The sequence below is a fragment of the Geotrypetes seraphini genome, chromosome 6 (genome assembly GCF_902459505.1).
Source record: "Geotrypetes seraphini chromosome 6, aGeoSer1.1, whole genome shotgun sequence".
Classification (NCBI taxonomy): Eukaryota; Metazoa; Chordata; class Amphibia; order Gymnophiona; family Dermophiidae; genus Geotrypetes; species Geotrypetes seraphini.
Genome location: NC_047089.1, coordinates 237,890,660 through 237,907,090, shown reverse-complemented (window position 1 = coordinate 237,907,090; position 16,431 = coordinate 237,890,660). Strand labels below are relative to the sequence as shown.

Here is a 16,431-nt window from a genome sequence, read left to right as displayed (position 1 = left end):
CTCTGCTCATCTGGTGGTTTCCAGATTCATGAAAGGACTTTTCAATGTCAAACCTCCTCTCAAACCGCCTCCTGTGGTTTGGGACCTTAGTGTTGTCCTTACTCAACTCATGAAGCCTCCATTTGAACCAACTGATAAGGCTCATCTGAAGTATCTCACTTGGAAAGTGGTGTTTCTCATTGCCCTCACTTCTGATCGACGAGTCAGTGAGCTGCAAGCTTTAGTTTCTGACCCACCATTCACGGTGTTCCATCATGACAAGTTGTTCTTCATACTCATCCGAAATTCCTACCTAAAGTGGTCTCAGAATTTCATCTCAACCAATCCATTGTACTTCCAGTGTTTTTTCCAAAGCCTCATTCTCATCCTGGAAATCAGCTCTTCATACTCTGGACTGTAAACGTGCTTTGGCCTATTACTTGGAACGCACCACACAGAACTGCTCCTCAACTTTTTGTTTCCTTCGATCCAAATAAGTTGGGCCATCCTATTTCTAAGTGTACCATCTCCAACTGGATGGCGGCTTGTATCTCTTTCTGCTATGCCCAGGCTGGATTACCCCTTCACAGTAAAGTTGCAGCCCATAAAGTCAGAGCAATAGCAGCTTCAGTAGCTTTCCTCAGATCTACACCTATTGAGGAAAATTGTAGAGCTGCTACTTGGTCCTCGGTTCATACCTTCACTTCTCACTATTGTCTAGATACTTTCTTCAGACAGGATGGACAGTTTGGCCAAACAGTATTACAAAACTTATTCTCCTAAATTGCCAACACTGCCGCAATCCCATTCTGGTTAGCTTGGAGGTCACCCATATGTGAGAATACCTGCCTGTTTGTCCTGGGATAAAGCACAGTTACTTACCGTAACAGGTGTTTTCCAGGTACAGCAGGCAGCTATTCTCACAACCCACCCACTTCCCCTGGTTGGCTTCTCTGCTAGCTATCTGAACTGAGGAGACATGCCCTGTGCTGGGCGGGAAGGCACTCGCACATGCGTGTTGCGGGTGACTCGAAACTTCGAGTTTCTTCAAGCAAGTCTGCTTGTGAGGCGTCCGCATCCGGGCTCTGTCGATGACGTCACCCATATGTGAGAATAGTTGCCTGCTGTCCCTGGATAACACCTGTTACGGTAAGTAACTATGCTTTCTAGTTATTCTTCCCAATGTGCATCACTTTGCATTTGTCCACATTAAATTTCATCTGCAATTTGTACGCCCAATCTTCCAGTTTTAAATCTCCGATACTGCAGGCAGTGAGATGCTAAAGGTTCTTCAATCCTTCTACTGTTCAAACATGATTTATGTTGAAGTAAATGGGTTTTTAAAGCCTTAGCTGCTTGCCCTACATTTATGAGAGCATGAACACCAAAAGGTGTAAATAAGAACATAAAAATAGCCTTATTGGGTCAGACCAATGATCCATCAAGCCCAGAAGCCAGTTCTCACGGTTGCCAATCCAGGTCCCTAGTACCTAGCCAAAACCCAAGGAGTAACAACATTCCATGCTACTGATAACAGGGCAAGCAGTGGCTTCACCCCGTGTCTTTCTCAATAACAGACTATGGACTTTTCCTCCAGGAACTTGTCCAAACTTTTCTTAAAACCAGTTACGCTGTCTGCTCTTACCACAGCTTAACTCTTACCAGAGCTTAACTATTCTCTAAGTGAAAAAAAATTTCCTCCTATTGGTTATAAAAGTATTTCCCTGTAACTTCATCGAGTGTCCCCTAGTCTTTGTAATTTTTGACAGAGTGAAAAATTGATGCACTTGTACCCGTTTTACTCCACTCAGGATTTTGTAGAATTCAATCATATCTCCCTTCAGCCGTCTCGTTTCCAAACTGAAGAGCCCTAACCTTTTTAGTCTTTCCTCATACGAGAGGAGTTCCATACCCTTTATCATCTTGGTCGCTCTTCTTTGAACCTTTTCTAGTGCCACTATATCTTTCATGAGATAAGGAGACCAGAATTGAATGCAATACTCCAGTTGAGGTTGCACCATGGAGCGATACGGGTGCATTATAACATTTTTAGTCTAATCTAATCTTCTAATTCTGCGTCATACATACTTAAGTAGGCTCAAGGCGACTTACAAAGAGAAGTAAGAGGGAGTGGAGAAAGGCAGGAAGAGAAGGGGAGGAGACATGGGGAGAACATTTGGGCAGGGGAAGAATAGAGAATTCAAGTGTCAAGAGGTAGGTTTTCAGTTTTTTCCAGAATGGTGTAATTGGTTTCTGTTCTGATGGTTTCAGTGAGGTCATTTCAGATTTTCACCCCTAGGAAGGTAAGCATGGAGTTAAAAATTCATTTGTAGACTCCCTTTTAAAATAATTCCTAGCATCCCGTTTGCGTTTTTGGCTGCCGCCTCACATTGGGCGGAAGGTTTCATCGTATTGTTTACGATGATACCCAGGTCCTTTTCTTGGGTGCTAATCCCCAAGGTGGACCCTAGCATCCAGTAACTGTGATTTGGGTTTTTCTTCCCAATGTGTATCACTTTGCATTTGTCCACGATCTTTCAATTTATAGTGTATTAATGTTGAAGTACTTGCAATCTCATCTGTTTCCACTATTAAGAGTGTACATCGCACAGTTCCCACACTTCCTATAAAAAAAAGAAAGAGAACAATGTTGCTGTAGTAAGAAAAATCAATTTCACCTCTTCTAAGTCCGGGTGTACTTTCAACAGTTGCTTATACTGGTGAATAGAACGTTGTATTTGTAGAGTCAATCTGGTGAATGTACATATAAATGGTATTATCTTCTCTGATTATACTTGCCAAGTTTAACCTTTTCCTATCGTGTGTTCCGGATGACGGGACATTCCAAAAATGACAAAGACAGTGGATAAACAGTCTGTATGGACTAATAAAGAGCCAGGAACACAAAATATTTGAATTTACAGACTTATGACTTATTTACATTAAGTTTACAATAGCCGTAAACGATAACGGTGAATAATGCAAATTTTTGCTAAAATAATTACGATTGGAACCAGCGTAATGTAAAATTTATTAAGATAGGAAAAGGATAACAAGAAATTTAATGTATGTTCGTTGCTCTAAAAGAAGCTCCGACATTCTTGCGAAGTTACACAAACCATGCAACAACAATAAACGCCACTCAGCAAGACACCGCCACACTTCGACAGGAACACATCTGTGAGACAATGATATACCAAGATTATGAAACCTTACTGAATTTTTTGTACCGTGCTGCCAATATAAATGCACTGAGGCAAGTTCGTAAACTTAATTGTCAGACCTTGTATATCGAGCTCTCAATTCTTCAAAGGGCAAAACTGTCCCTTGTTCTACATCACAACATTATCCCAAACAGACCAACCCCAACTGATCTCATCTAAGAAACACCTCAGGACCCTTTCCTGGCTCAAACTGTGGATTATAGCACAATGGGGTGTATCAGGAATATCTGTGTCCCTCCAAAAGCCACCCCCTAACTTGTCATCATACCTGCAGGGTAACTTTACAAGGGCCTTCCTGTTTCATAGGCCACCCCAGATAGCCAAGGCAGATGCAGTAAGGGAATCTCTAGATTTACCTCTTCCAACCACACCCAGGGTTTGGGCGTTTGGGTTTGCCATTCCAACACAGCCTGAAGCTAAGTAGTCTGGTATGTTTTTCAGATTAGGAACTGCCAGGCCACCTCTGACTTCTCCAGATACATCACTGCCCTACCCACCCTATGACATCTACCCCTCCCCCCAAACAAAGCAAGAAGTTACAGCCTGCAAGGAGCCAAGGGTCCAAGGGCTCACCCAAAGTGGAAGGGCCTAAAATAAGAAACAAAAGTTTGGATCATAATTTTAATCATCTGAATTCACCCCAACCAAGAGAATGTCATAGAAATATAGAAACATGATGGCAGATAAAGGCCAAATGGCCCATCTAGTCTGCTCATCCACAGTAACCATTATCTCTTTCTCTCTCTGAGAGATCCCACGTAGAGAATGATGCGGGGAAAAATTTGTTCCTGTCACCACCCCGTCCCCGTGACCACTGAGCCCGCCCCGTCCCCACAGCATCCATACAAGTCTCAGTACTGCAATATTTAGTTTATTCCTTCCTTATAAATCAAAGTTCTGGCTGCTGAACTAAAGAAAGAGATGTTCAGCTGGCAGGGCTTTGTTTATAAATTTTTATGAACACAATTAATATACTACTTTATCCTAAAGCAAAATAAATAAATAAATAGAAATTTTTTTTCTACATTTGTTGTCTGGTTTCTGCTTCCCTCATCGTTTCATTCAAATTTCTTCTAGCCACTGTTTGTCTTCTCTCTGCGTCTTCTCTTTTACTATGCCTCTCCCTTCACCCCCCCAATTGGTCTGGCACCCATCTTCTTCACTCTGCTCCCCCATAATCTGGCATCTCTGTCTTCTTCCCTTCCAGCATCTTCTCCCCACTCTGTCATCCCCATTTGCCTTCAGCGTCTTCTCCCCACTCTGTCATCCCCATTTGCCTTCAGCGTCTTCTCCCCCACTCTCTCTTTCCCATTTGCCTTCAGCGTCTTCTCCCCCACTCTCTCTTTCCCATTTGCCTTCAGCGTCTTCTCCCCACTCTCTCTGCCCCATTTGCCTTCAGCGTCTTCTCCCCACTCTCTCTTCTCCATTTGCCTTCAGCGTCTTTTCCCCACTCTCTCTTCCCCATTTGCCTTCAGCGTCTTTTCCCCACTCTCTCTTCCCCATTTCCCTTCAGCGTCTTCTCCCCACTCTCTCTTCCCCATTTCCCTTCAGGCTGCTTCAGTGTCTTCTCCTCTTTATCCCCCCACCCCCAGCACCCTTCGTGCGGTACAGCAGCTCCCTCCCGCTGGCCAGCTGTGCATCTCCCTCCCTCTCTTCCCTTTAACTTCTCTTCGTGGTGATTTCTATAAGGTTATGCCTTGTACTGCAGCCGGAGCCTTGAAGTCACGTCGCATTGACTGCATGAAAAGTCTCCTCTGATGCAACCGGAAACAGGAAGTTGCATCAGAGGAGACTTTTCCAGCAGCCACACGCGACGTGACTTCAAGGCTCTGGCTGCAATACTACGCATAGCCTTATAGAAATCGCCACAAAGAGAAGGAAAGGGAGGGAGGGAGATGCACGGCCAGATGTCCGGCGGGAGAGAGGGGGCTGCTGGACCGCACGCTCGTTCACCGTGCATTCTCACTCCTTTAACTGCGGAGACAAGACCATTCACTGCTCCATGGGGCGGTGAATGGCCTTGTCCCCGTACTCGCGGTGACTTCTTTTTTTTATTTTTGTCACCATGCCATTCTCTAATCCCACTTACCTATCCCAGGCCCTCTTAAATTCAGACACAGTCTCTGTCTCCACCACTTCTTCCAGGAGACTCTTCAATGCATCTACTACCCTTTCTGTGAAAAAATATTTCCTTAGATTACTCCGTAGCCTGTCACTTCTTAACTTCATCCTATGCCCTCTCATTGCAGTTTCCTTTCAAATGAAAGAGACTCGGCTCATGCTCATTTACATTACGTAGGTATTTAAATGTCTCTTTCGTATCTCCTCTCTCCCGCCTTTCCTTCAAAGTATACAGATTGAGATCTTTAAGTCTGTCCCCATACACCTTATGATTAAGACCACATAGCCATTATCCCAGGACAGCAGGCAGATATTCTTGACTGATGGGTGACGGCACCGACGGAGCCCCGGTACGGACAATTTTAGAGTGATTGCACTCTAAGAACTTGGAAAGTTCTGGTAGGCCGCACCGCGCACGCGCGAGTGCCCTCCCGCCCGACAGAGGCGCGCGGTCCCCAGTTTCTTAGTTTCCGCGGAGCTAAGAAGACGCGTTTCCTCAACGGCCGTTGAAGAAATTTTTTTGTGCTCTTCCCGCTCGCGTAAACCTCCCTTGAAATAAACATTTCTTTATTTCTTTTGTTTTTTCTTTAAAAAAAAAAAAAAACAAAAACTTAATTTCTTTTTTCAGTTTCGTTTCGCCCCGGCGGGGCCTGTTGCCACAATCGAAGCCTCGGCCTTCGATTTGGCAGAGGCTGTCTTTACTTTCATGCCCCCTCAGCCCGGGTTTAAAAAGTGCCAGCGGTGCGCTAGGCCAATTTCACTGACAGACCCGCATAACTGGTGTCTGCAGTGTCTTGGTCCCGACCATCAAGCGTCCACTTGCACCCGCTGTGCAACTTTGAAAAAAAGAACACTTAAAAACCGCCAAATCCAGCAGCGGTTACTCTTCGGTGCCGAGATGTCCGATTCCACCGTACCGGCACCGACATCGGTTCAATCTCAATTGGCACTGACTTCATCGACGCCGCGCAACACCGTGCCGGCGTCGCATCCAGCAGGTAAGCCGGCTAAGAAGCCTTCCCCGCTGGAGTGTCCTCCGGTCTCCACTGCAGTGAGTCCAATCCTGCCGACCGCGAGGCGTCCACGGAAGCGCTCCGCTCCGATCGAAGTTAGCCCCTCGACATCGGGTTCTTCGTCGGAGTGTCGAGCGGCACCCAAGGTACCGCAGAAGAAAAAAGCGGTACCGGTGCCTTCACTGGACGAGCGTATTGCCGCTGTTCTGCAGGTACAGCTGAGAGAGCAACTCCAACAGCTACTTCCTGCCCTTTTATCCCAGAACCTTCCAGTTCCGGTCCGGTCGGAGCCACCGGTACCGATGGTGGAACGCCCTCTTTTATCGGCATCCACTTTATCGGTACCGGTTCTTACCACCTCATCGACTTCGATGCCGGTTTTAGCTCCTGAACCAAAATCTCATCACCAGGCGGTACAAACCTCGGTACCAGCACAACAGGTTGCATCGCCTGGTACCGTATCCATGAGGTCGGGCAAGTCTACTCATAAAACCCGACACCTGGAACCCTCCACACCAGAGTCTCGACACCGTGACTCTCAGGTTAGGGATCCTGACTTATGGGGAGATTCTGAAGAGCCCTTTCTGTCTGAAGGCGAATGCTCTTCTGATGAGGAGGAACGGCTGATTACAAATCCCTCTTCTCATCTGGATTCCACATCTTTTCCATCTTTCTTAAAGGAAATGTGTGAATCTCTGTCTATTCCCTTGGAGGCTGAGTCAAAGAAATCTAAGGCATTTCTTGATGCATTGGACTTTGACCAGCCTCCAAGGGAATTTCTTAAACTTCCTCTCCATGATATATTGAGAGAAACGTTTTATAAAAACCTTGAGACTCCCCTGACTGTTCCTGGAGCCCCTCGAAAACTGGATTCCTTATACAGGGTGATACCTATTCCTGGGTTTGATAAACCCCAACTCCCGCATGAGTCTATTTTAGTGGAATCCACTTTAAAGAAATCAGCGGGAGCTAATGTGTATGCCTCAGTCCCTCCTGGCAGAGAGGGCAAATCAATGGACAAATTTGGCAAGCGGTTATATCAAAACGCCATGCTAGCCAACAGATCAGGAAATTATGCTTTTCATTTCTCATTTTATTTGAAGCATTTAATCCAAACAATTTCTACTTTTGAGAAATATCTGCCTGATCGCAAAAAATCTGCTTTTAACACCTGTACTTCCTCTCTTCTCCAGTTGAGGAAGTTTCTAGTAAGATCAATTTATGACACCTTTGAATTGACTTCTAGAGCCACGGCTATGTCAGTGGCTATGCGCAGGTTGGCATGGCTCAGGGTCTCAGAACTAGAGGTAAACCACCAAGACCGTCTAGCAAATGCACCTTGCTTAGGGGATGAGCTGTTTGGTGATTCCATGGATTCCACCACACAGAAACTATCGGCGCATGAGACACGTTGGGATACTCTCCTAAAGAATAAAAAGAAGACTCCCCCTACTAGGCCTTTCCGACAACAATCGGCCTACCAACGCCGCTATGCTGCTCGCCCCTTGCCTCAGGCTACTCAACAGCCTAGACGTCAACGACAGCAACAACAACGTCAACCTCAGAGGCAGGCGCAACAGCAACAGAAACCTCCACCACCTCAAAAGTCTACCCAACCCTTTTGACGTGTTTCTCCTGAGCATAGCCAATATTACACCATCTGCCCATCTTCCCCAACCGATAGGAGGGCGCCTGACCCATTATCTCAGCCGTTGGGAGATCATTACATCCGACCAATGGGTCCTCAACATCATCCGCCACGGCTACTCTCTCAACTTCCAGACTTATCCCGATCAAAGTCTGCCAAAAGAGTCTGCTTTGAACACTCATCAATCCTCTCTCCTGATACAAGAGGTTCAATCCCTCCTTCTTCTAAACGCCATAGAAGAAGTTCCTCTAGACCAGAAAGGACAGGGATTTTACTCCCGTTACTTTCTAGTTCCAAAGAAAACAGGAGATCTCAGGCCCATTTTAGATCTTCGAGATCTCAACAAATGCTTGGTCAAGGAGAAATTCAAGATGCTTTCTTTAGCAACTCTTTATCCTCTTCTCACTCAGGGCGAATGGCTATGCTCCCTCGACCTCAAGGAGGCTTACACTCATATTCCCATCCATCTAGCCTCCAGACAGTATCTCCGCTTCATGATCAATCACTGTCATTACCAATACAAAGTACTCCCCTTCGGACTTGCTTCATCTCCAAGAGTATTCACCAAATGTCTGATTGTGGTGGCTGCTTTCCTTCGTTCACATTATCTGCAAGTTTTCCCTTACCTGGACGATTGGTTGATAAAGGCCAATTCTCCTCAAACAGTGCTACTGGCCACCAATCAAACCATCTTGTTCCTACAGATTCTGGGGTTCGAGGTCAATTTTCCCAAATCTCATCTCATCCCCACTCAGAGACTTCAATTCATTGGAGCGGTGCTGGACACGATCCTCATGAGAGCATTCCTGCCGTCCAACCGGCTACACACTCTTCAAGTTTTGTGTCAACAGGTTCTTCCTCAAAGTTCCATCTCTGCCAAACAAATGATGATACTATTGGGACACATGGCTTCAACAGTGCATGTCACCCCTCTGGCACGTCTTCATCTGCGCACACCTCAATGGACCCTTGCTACCCAGTGGTCCCAAGCGACGGATCCTTGCTCACGTCACATATCTGTGACATCATCTCTTCGTCAGTCTCTACAATGGTGGTTGGTATCCTCAAATCTATCCAGAGGTCTTCTGTTCCATCTACCTCCTCATCAACTAGTCATCACAACCGATGCCTCCCCGTATGCTTGGGGAGCTCATTTGAACGAGTTCCAAACTCAAGGCCTTTGGACAGCCCAGGAAAAGAAGCATCACATCAATTTCCTGGAACTCAGAGCGATGTTTTATGCCCTCAAGGCTTTCCAACATCTTCTCTTCCCTCAAGTTCTTCTCCTGTGCACAGACAATCAGGTGGCGATGTACTACATCAACAAGCAAGGTGGAACGGGCTCTCGCCTCTTGTGCCAGGAAGCCAAGAAAATCTGGACTTGGGCCATAAATCATCATCTATTCCTGAAAGCGATTTACATTCAGGGAGAAAAGAATTCCTTAGCAGACAAACTCAGCAGAATTCTCCAACCTCACGAGTGGACACTCGATCCTGTAACTCTACAGTCCATCTTCGCTCAATGGGGCACTCCTCAGATAGACCTCTTTGCAGCTCCTCACAATCACCAGCTGCCCCTTTTCTGCTCCAGACTCTACTCGCCTCACCGTCTGGCAGCGGATGCGTTTCTCCTAGATTGGTCAAATCTGTTCCTGTATGCTTTCCCTCCTCTCCCTCTCATGTTGAGGACCTTGTTCAAGCTCAAGAGGGAACGAGCCACCATGATTCTGATTGCTCCGAGGTGGCCCAGGCAACATTGGTTCTCCCTTCTACTTCAACTCAATTCCAGGGAACCTTTTCTTCTTCCACTGTTTCCTTCTCTGCTTACACAGCATCAGGAGACCCTTCTACATCCCAACCTCCAGTCTCTGCACCTGACAGCTTGGTATCTCTCGGGCTGACTTCGAGTGATTCGCTTTTGTCTCAGCCTGTTCGTTCAATTCTGAATGCCTCCAGGAAGCCGGCCACTCTGCAATGTTACCATCAGAAGTGGACACGTTTTTCTTCCTGGTGTCTTCTTCATCATCATGATCCCACTTCCCTTGCAGTGGAGACCTTGTTGGACTATCTTCTTTCGTTGTCAGACTCTGGGCTCAAATCCACTTCAATCAGAGTCCACCTCAGTGCTATTGCGGCTTTTCATGAGCCAGTCCATGGAAAAATCCTCTCAGCTCATCCCTTGGTGTCCAGGTTCATGCGGGGTCTTTTTAATGTGAAACCACCTCTTAAAGCCCCTCCTGTTATCTGGGATCTCAATGTAGTTCTTTCCGCTTTAATGAAGCCTCCTTTTGAACCCTTGGCTACAGCTTCTTTCAAGTTCCTCACTTGGAAGGTACTTTTCCTTATTGCTCTTACCTCTGCCAGGAGGGTCAGTGAGCTACATGCACTAGTTGCGGATCCACCTTTTACAATCTTCCATCATGACAAGGTGGTTCTGCGTACACATCCAAAGTTTCTCCCTAAGGTTGTCTCTGAATTTCATCTCAACCAATCCATTGTTCTGCCTGTCTTCTTTCCGAAACCTCACTCGCATTCTGGAGAACAGGCTCTACATACTTTGGACTGTAAGAGGGCTCTAGCTTACTATTTAGAGCGTACTAAGCCCCACAGATCAGCTCCCCAACTCTTTCTGTCCTTTGATCCAAATAAATTGGGACGTCCTGTTTCTAAACGTACGTTGTCTAATTGGCTGGCAGCGTGCATTTCATTCTGTTATGCTCAGACCGGACTGACACTGGAAGGTTCTGTCACGGCCCATAGAGTCCGAGCTATGGCAGCATCTGTAGCTTTCCTCCGTTCTACCCCTATTGAGGAAATCTGCAAGGCTGCTACTTGGTCCTCAGTTCATACTTTTACATCTCATTATTGTCTGGATGCTTTTTCCAGATGGGATGGACACTTCGGCCAATCTGTTTTGCAAAATTTGTTTTCCTAATGGCCAACCTTCCCTCCATCCCTCTTTTTGTTAGCTTGGAGGTCACCCATCAGTCAAGAATATGCTGCCTGCTTGTCCTGGGATAAAGCACAGTTACTTACCGTAACAGGTGTTATCCAGGGACAGCAGGCAGATATTCTTGCGTCCCTCCCACCTCCCCGGGTTGGCTTCTTAGCTGGCTTATCATAACTGGGGACCACGCGCCTCTGTCGGGCGGGAGGGCACTCGTGCGTGCGCGGTGTGGCCTACCAGAACTTTCCAAGTTCTTAGAGTGCAATCACTCTAAAATTGTCCGTACCGGGGCTCCGTCGGTGCCGTCACCCATCAGTCAAGAATACCTGCCTGCTGTCCCTGGATAACACCTGTTACGGTAAGTAACTGTGCTTTTTAGTAGCCTTCCTCTGGACCAATGCCATCCTTTTTATATCATTTTGAAGGTGTGGCCTCCAGAATTGTACACAATATTCTAAATGAGGTCTCACCAGTCTGATACAGAGGCATTAATACCTTCTTTTTCCTTCTGGCCATACCTCTCCCTATGCACCCTAGCATCTTTCTAGCTTTCGCCATCACCTTAAGATCATTACATACAATCACACCCAAGTCCCGCTCTTCTGTCGTCACATAAGTTCTTCACCCCATATACTGTACTATTCCCTTGCGTTTTTGCAGCCCAAATGCATGACCTTGCATTTCTTAGCATTAAATTTTAGCTGCCAAATTTCAGACCATTCTTCAAGCTGTGCCAGGTCTTTCGTTATGTTATTCACACCATCCGGCGTGTCTACTTTATTGCAGATTTTGGTATCATCTGCTTCCTCTTCCGGCGGTCCCGCCCTTTCTCTGACGTCAGAGAAAGGTTGGGACCGCCGGAAGAGGAAGCAGCGCAGGGCTCACAGAAGGACCGGGACCGCCAAGAGGAAGCAGCAGGACACCGGTAGGAGCGTCTACATAATGGGGGGGGGGATCGGGAGGCTGTCAGGGTGCGAGCGGTCCTTCAGGGTGGGGGTGCGGGTGCGTGCGAGCGGTCCTTCGGGGTGGGGGTGCGAGCGGTCCTGCGGGGGGGTGAATCGGACGTTAGGGGGGGGGCATCAGGCTTTCAGGGTGGGGACAGGACTTCAAGGGGGAGAGGAGAGTCGGGGCGGGTGAAAGGAGAGTCGGGGTGGCCAGAGGAGAGTCGGGGCGGGCGAAAGGAGAGTCGGGTGGCGACGGGAGAGTCGGGGCAGCATGCGCGGTATACAAATTTTTTAAAACATATATTTCGGTTTCCCGCGCGCTATACCCGTGTGCGCGTTTTACACGGGTGCACGTTATCTACGTGAAAATACAGTACTTCTAGTGAATCCATGTTGCCTCTGGTCCTGTAATGCACAGGATAAAAGTATTTCCATTAATTTGCTTACCACAGAAGTTAACAGGTTACGATTTGATTGAGTGTATTTCCTTTCGTATTTACAATTAGAGTTCTTTTCATTCTTTTGGTTCATTTTGTTTTTATGTACACCGTTTCAGTCCTTAGCTGGTAAAAGCAGTATAACAAATCAATAAAATAGCAGCACAAATTGTGATCTATGGATCTTATAATGTCCTTTGGTTTTGTGACTTTCTAATGCAGGTAAGAGCAAGGGGACTATTCATTTTTGAGGTTCTCCATTCTTATATATGCTGTTGTGGATGATTTGACAGAAAAACAATTTGACCCGGATTCTATAAATGGTGCTGTTGTCGGTGGCTGCCTTAATAATGGCTGCCAATCGCATGTCAGTCATGCGATGGTGCCATTTATAGAATCACAGTTTCGGAAATGTAGGCCAGGGTTTTCAATGCCTACACTTCTGATGCATACCTTTTATATGAATTGCACCTACAGAGGTGTTTTACAATGCCTAACTCCTGCACCTACATTTTTCCTGTTAAACTGCTTTTTTATTTTTTTAAACAGTGTTTTTAACTTAAGTTAGGCACCTAATTTAAAGCACTGTTTATAGAAAATGGGCCTTCATGCTTTGTAATACATTCAAATCTTTAAGGGACAAAGTTCCTTCAACTTCCTTCTAAGATATCCCTTGCACATACTTTTTATTAGAGACCCTTTGTTCTAAATTCCGTTAAAATTATTTTTCTTCTTTTTCAGCATTATCTGCATACCAGAGGTACTACAGTTTACAGTCTGACTACTGGAAGGTTGGTAAAGACCTACTTTTAATAGCTGAGACAGATTAATAATGTAGTTTTTGGTATTATGATATTTTTTTATAATCCTGAGGAGAAACTGGTGTTTTGTGTCTCCTGCTCAGGGAATGTAATCAAGGCCATCAGTTTGAAACCAAAAGTTGCTACATGTTAGTTTTGTCTTATTCTGCTGCAACAGCTTTTCTACAGTGGCTCTTCCTATCTAGTTCTGAGTACTTTGGCAATTCATCTGAAATGCCAGAAAGCCCTGTAATTTCAAGCACAGTATCTAAACGTATTTTTTTTAGCACTGTCTATCTTAGCCACTGTAGGAGTTGTAGAATAGAAATTATCCCAGTACAAGCAGGCAGCATATTCTCATATGTGGGTGACATCATCCACGGAGCTCCGGTACGGACTGCTCCTAAAGTATATGTGCACTTTAAGAACTTTAGAACATAGTAACATAGTAGATGATGGCAGATAAAGACCTGAATGGTCCATCCAGTCTGCCCAACCTGATTCAATTTAAATTAGAAAGTTCGTGACTGACCGTACCACACATGCGCGAGTGCCTTCCTGCCCAATGTAGGTGCGTGGCTCCTCAGTTCTTAGTTTTCTTCGGAGCTAAGAAATCATGTTATGGCTACCTACCTTCTTTCTGCATACCAAGAAGCAATTGCACTTCATTTCAATGTGCAAAGTTGTGAAGAAGATAGATTTATATTTAGGCCCTTTATAGGCCCCTTATGTGAAGCTGAACCATAAGGAATGGTGTCTGAACTAACAAGTATTGAAGTGTTCTCTAGACCTGCTTTCTGTCTCCTGGACAGGAGGAGTGTGTGATCTGACTAGTCAAGACGGGTACCTAAGGACACTGGACTGAGGGGTGGGACCAGGCTTTGGTCTGAAGAAGAAAGATACTTTGGCACTTGGAGAGAGTGGATGCATGATCTGCTAGCTCTATGAGACTTTACCTCTGTGCCTTCTAAATCCTGGACCTCTCTGTATTCCACAGTACAGAGAAGGGCAAGCTTATAATCACGGCTTCTAACCTTGTGTAAATGACCAGTTGTAATTGCATGCTGAGAGCTGAGGCGGCCTCCTTACTACAGTCGACTCCGCTTAAGTGCAAGCCCTTCAGACCAGATTGCCACTTGCGCTTAATCGGAGTACCACTTTTTAGTCATGAAAAATCACAGTACGCTGTAGTCAAATGCAATAAAACTTTTATTCAACAAAAACACAGTGTAATACGGTTCAGTTATAGAAAAAGCATTGTTCCATCTAATGCAATATTGTACACTGTAAACCTTTTTTTTAAACTAACATTCTACTGAAATAGTCATTGTTTTCTGCACGCAGATTGCACGATTCAGGCTGTATATCTGACTACTGATGCTGTAAAACTGTCCATAGTCGTGACATCCATTTATCTCCAGATAACAACGCAGTGTGTAGGGACTTCAGTGTGTCTGAGAAGGAAACGATCTCTGCAGGTGGTTTATTAGTTGTGATGACAGCAGCAGTATCTCCATTCTCATCAGACTCTTGGTTGTCTGCAGTGTCCTTTATGATTGTACAGATATTGGAATTAGTGTTGTCAGATGATGTGGGCACATCGTTGTCAATGGCGACATACAGCTCAAACTCTTGTGACGAGAGTCCAACTGGGAGTTCAGTGGACGAAGTGTCAGCTTCAGTTGTCTCTTCAGATCTGTGAATGAAGCTTGCCTGTCGATAGCAGTTTAAAATCATTGATGATGAGACTCGACTCCATGCCTCCCGTACATACGAAGAGAGTCGAACATTGTCATTTTTCTCACGAGCTCAGCAGCTCAGGGGCTGGATTCCGTGCTTACATCAATCACTGCCATCGCATATCTTAGGATGAGTGACCTGTAATGATGTTTGAAGTTTGCGCTTATCCCTTGGTCCATTGGCTGTATCAAAGAGGTCGTGTTTGGCGGCAGAAACACGAGTTTGATATTGGTTAGTCTTATGTCATTGCTGTGTGCTGCACATTTATCACACAGCATTACAATGTGTCTCCTATGCCTTCTCATCAGATTGTCAAGCTTCTGCAACCATTCAATCCACAATGTTGCTGTTATCCATGCGTTTTTGTTGCTTTCATATTCAACAAGCAGGCGTTTAATGTTTTTGAAAAACCGAGGATTTCGATTCTTCCCAATCACCAGTGGCTCGAGCTTTTCACTACCGTCCATATTTGAACTGAGCAGCAATGTCTGTCGTTCCTTTGGCACCTTGAAGCCAACAGTTTTGCTGTGTTTGATAGCCAATGTTCCATCAGGGATGGCACGCCAGTACAGGCCCATCTCATCGGCATTGAAAATGTCACATGGTTCATATCCACCAATGACTGATGGCAACACTTCCATGACCCATCTTTCTGCACCAAACTCATCCGCGTCTTGTTTTTTGCCCTGCTGCTTCTTAAATTTTATGCCGTTGCAAACTTTTCACCTCTCTAACCATCCGTTTGTTGCTTTGAAGTCTTCTACGCCCAGTTCTTCAGATAACTGTGCCACATTCTCCATCAGCAGAGGTCCACTGATTGGCAGTTGTTGACTTCTAGCTTCAGCAAACCATCGTAGCAACGCCTGTTCAACATCTCAGCTTTCCCAATTCTTTTCCGTTTTCTGGTAGGATTGCTGTTGTTTTGCCAGTCTTTCAATATGACTTGCTTTTTTTTTTTTTGTAAATCTGAGAAATCTAGCTAGGATGAACGCTGTAATGTTTTGCAATAGAGACCTGACTCTCCCTTTGGTTAAGTCTCTTTAAGACGTCGACATGTTCAGCCAAAGACAATGATTTTTGTCCACACAACGCCATGGTGCAGTTCCGAAAGTTCAAACACCTGGCCAGTCCTAGATTGATGTTCCGAAACACATGGCTCATCCACCTCAGAACATGATTGCTTTTAACCGGAGTGAACGTAATGTGAAAGAATAGAGGTGGGACCTATGACATCAGTGTGCATAAACGGATTGTGTGCTTATCAGAATTGCAAATATCTGGCGTTTACGTCCATGGACTTTAATGTAAAAAAAACGGGATCATGGTGGTTGGGTGCAGTTAACCGAAGCGTTCGCTTAACTGACGTGCACTTAGGTGGAGTTGACTGTATCTAAATTTTGGGTGGCTAGCTGCATGTGTGATCAGTTTGAATTGAGGAAATCCATCATTCATCCAAGACTGCTGAGACATTGCCAGGGTGAGCCTCCGGAGGTTTGTTCTCTAGTTTGTGGAGAGTTAGATTTGGTTTTCTGCCACAGTCAGTGTTATTTACATAAGGATATGGTTTGTTAGCTGGAT

The 16,431-nt window shown here is 45.5% G+C and overlaps 1 protein-coding gene across 3 annotated transcripts in view; it reads left to right on the top strand.

The window, feature by feature from the left end:
- The window catches only part of KDM6A (lysine demethylase 6A), a 547,501-nt gene that overhangs the window by 68,658 nt on the left and 462,412 nt on the right, over positions 1–16,431 (top strand). For all 3 annotated transcript variants that reach the window (XM_033949775.1, XM_033949774.1, XM_033949772.1), the window contains exon 4: positions 13,055–13,104. Coding sequence is in view for 2 of the 3 variants with exons in the window: in XM_033949774.1 (XP_033805665.1) it covers positions 13,055–13,104 (50 nt within the window). In the remaining variant the exon portion in view is untranslated. The remainder of the gene's footprint in view (positions 1–13,054; positions 13,105–16,431) is intronic.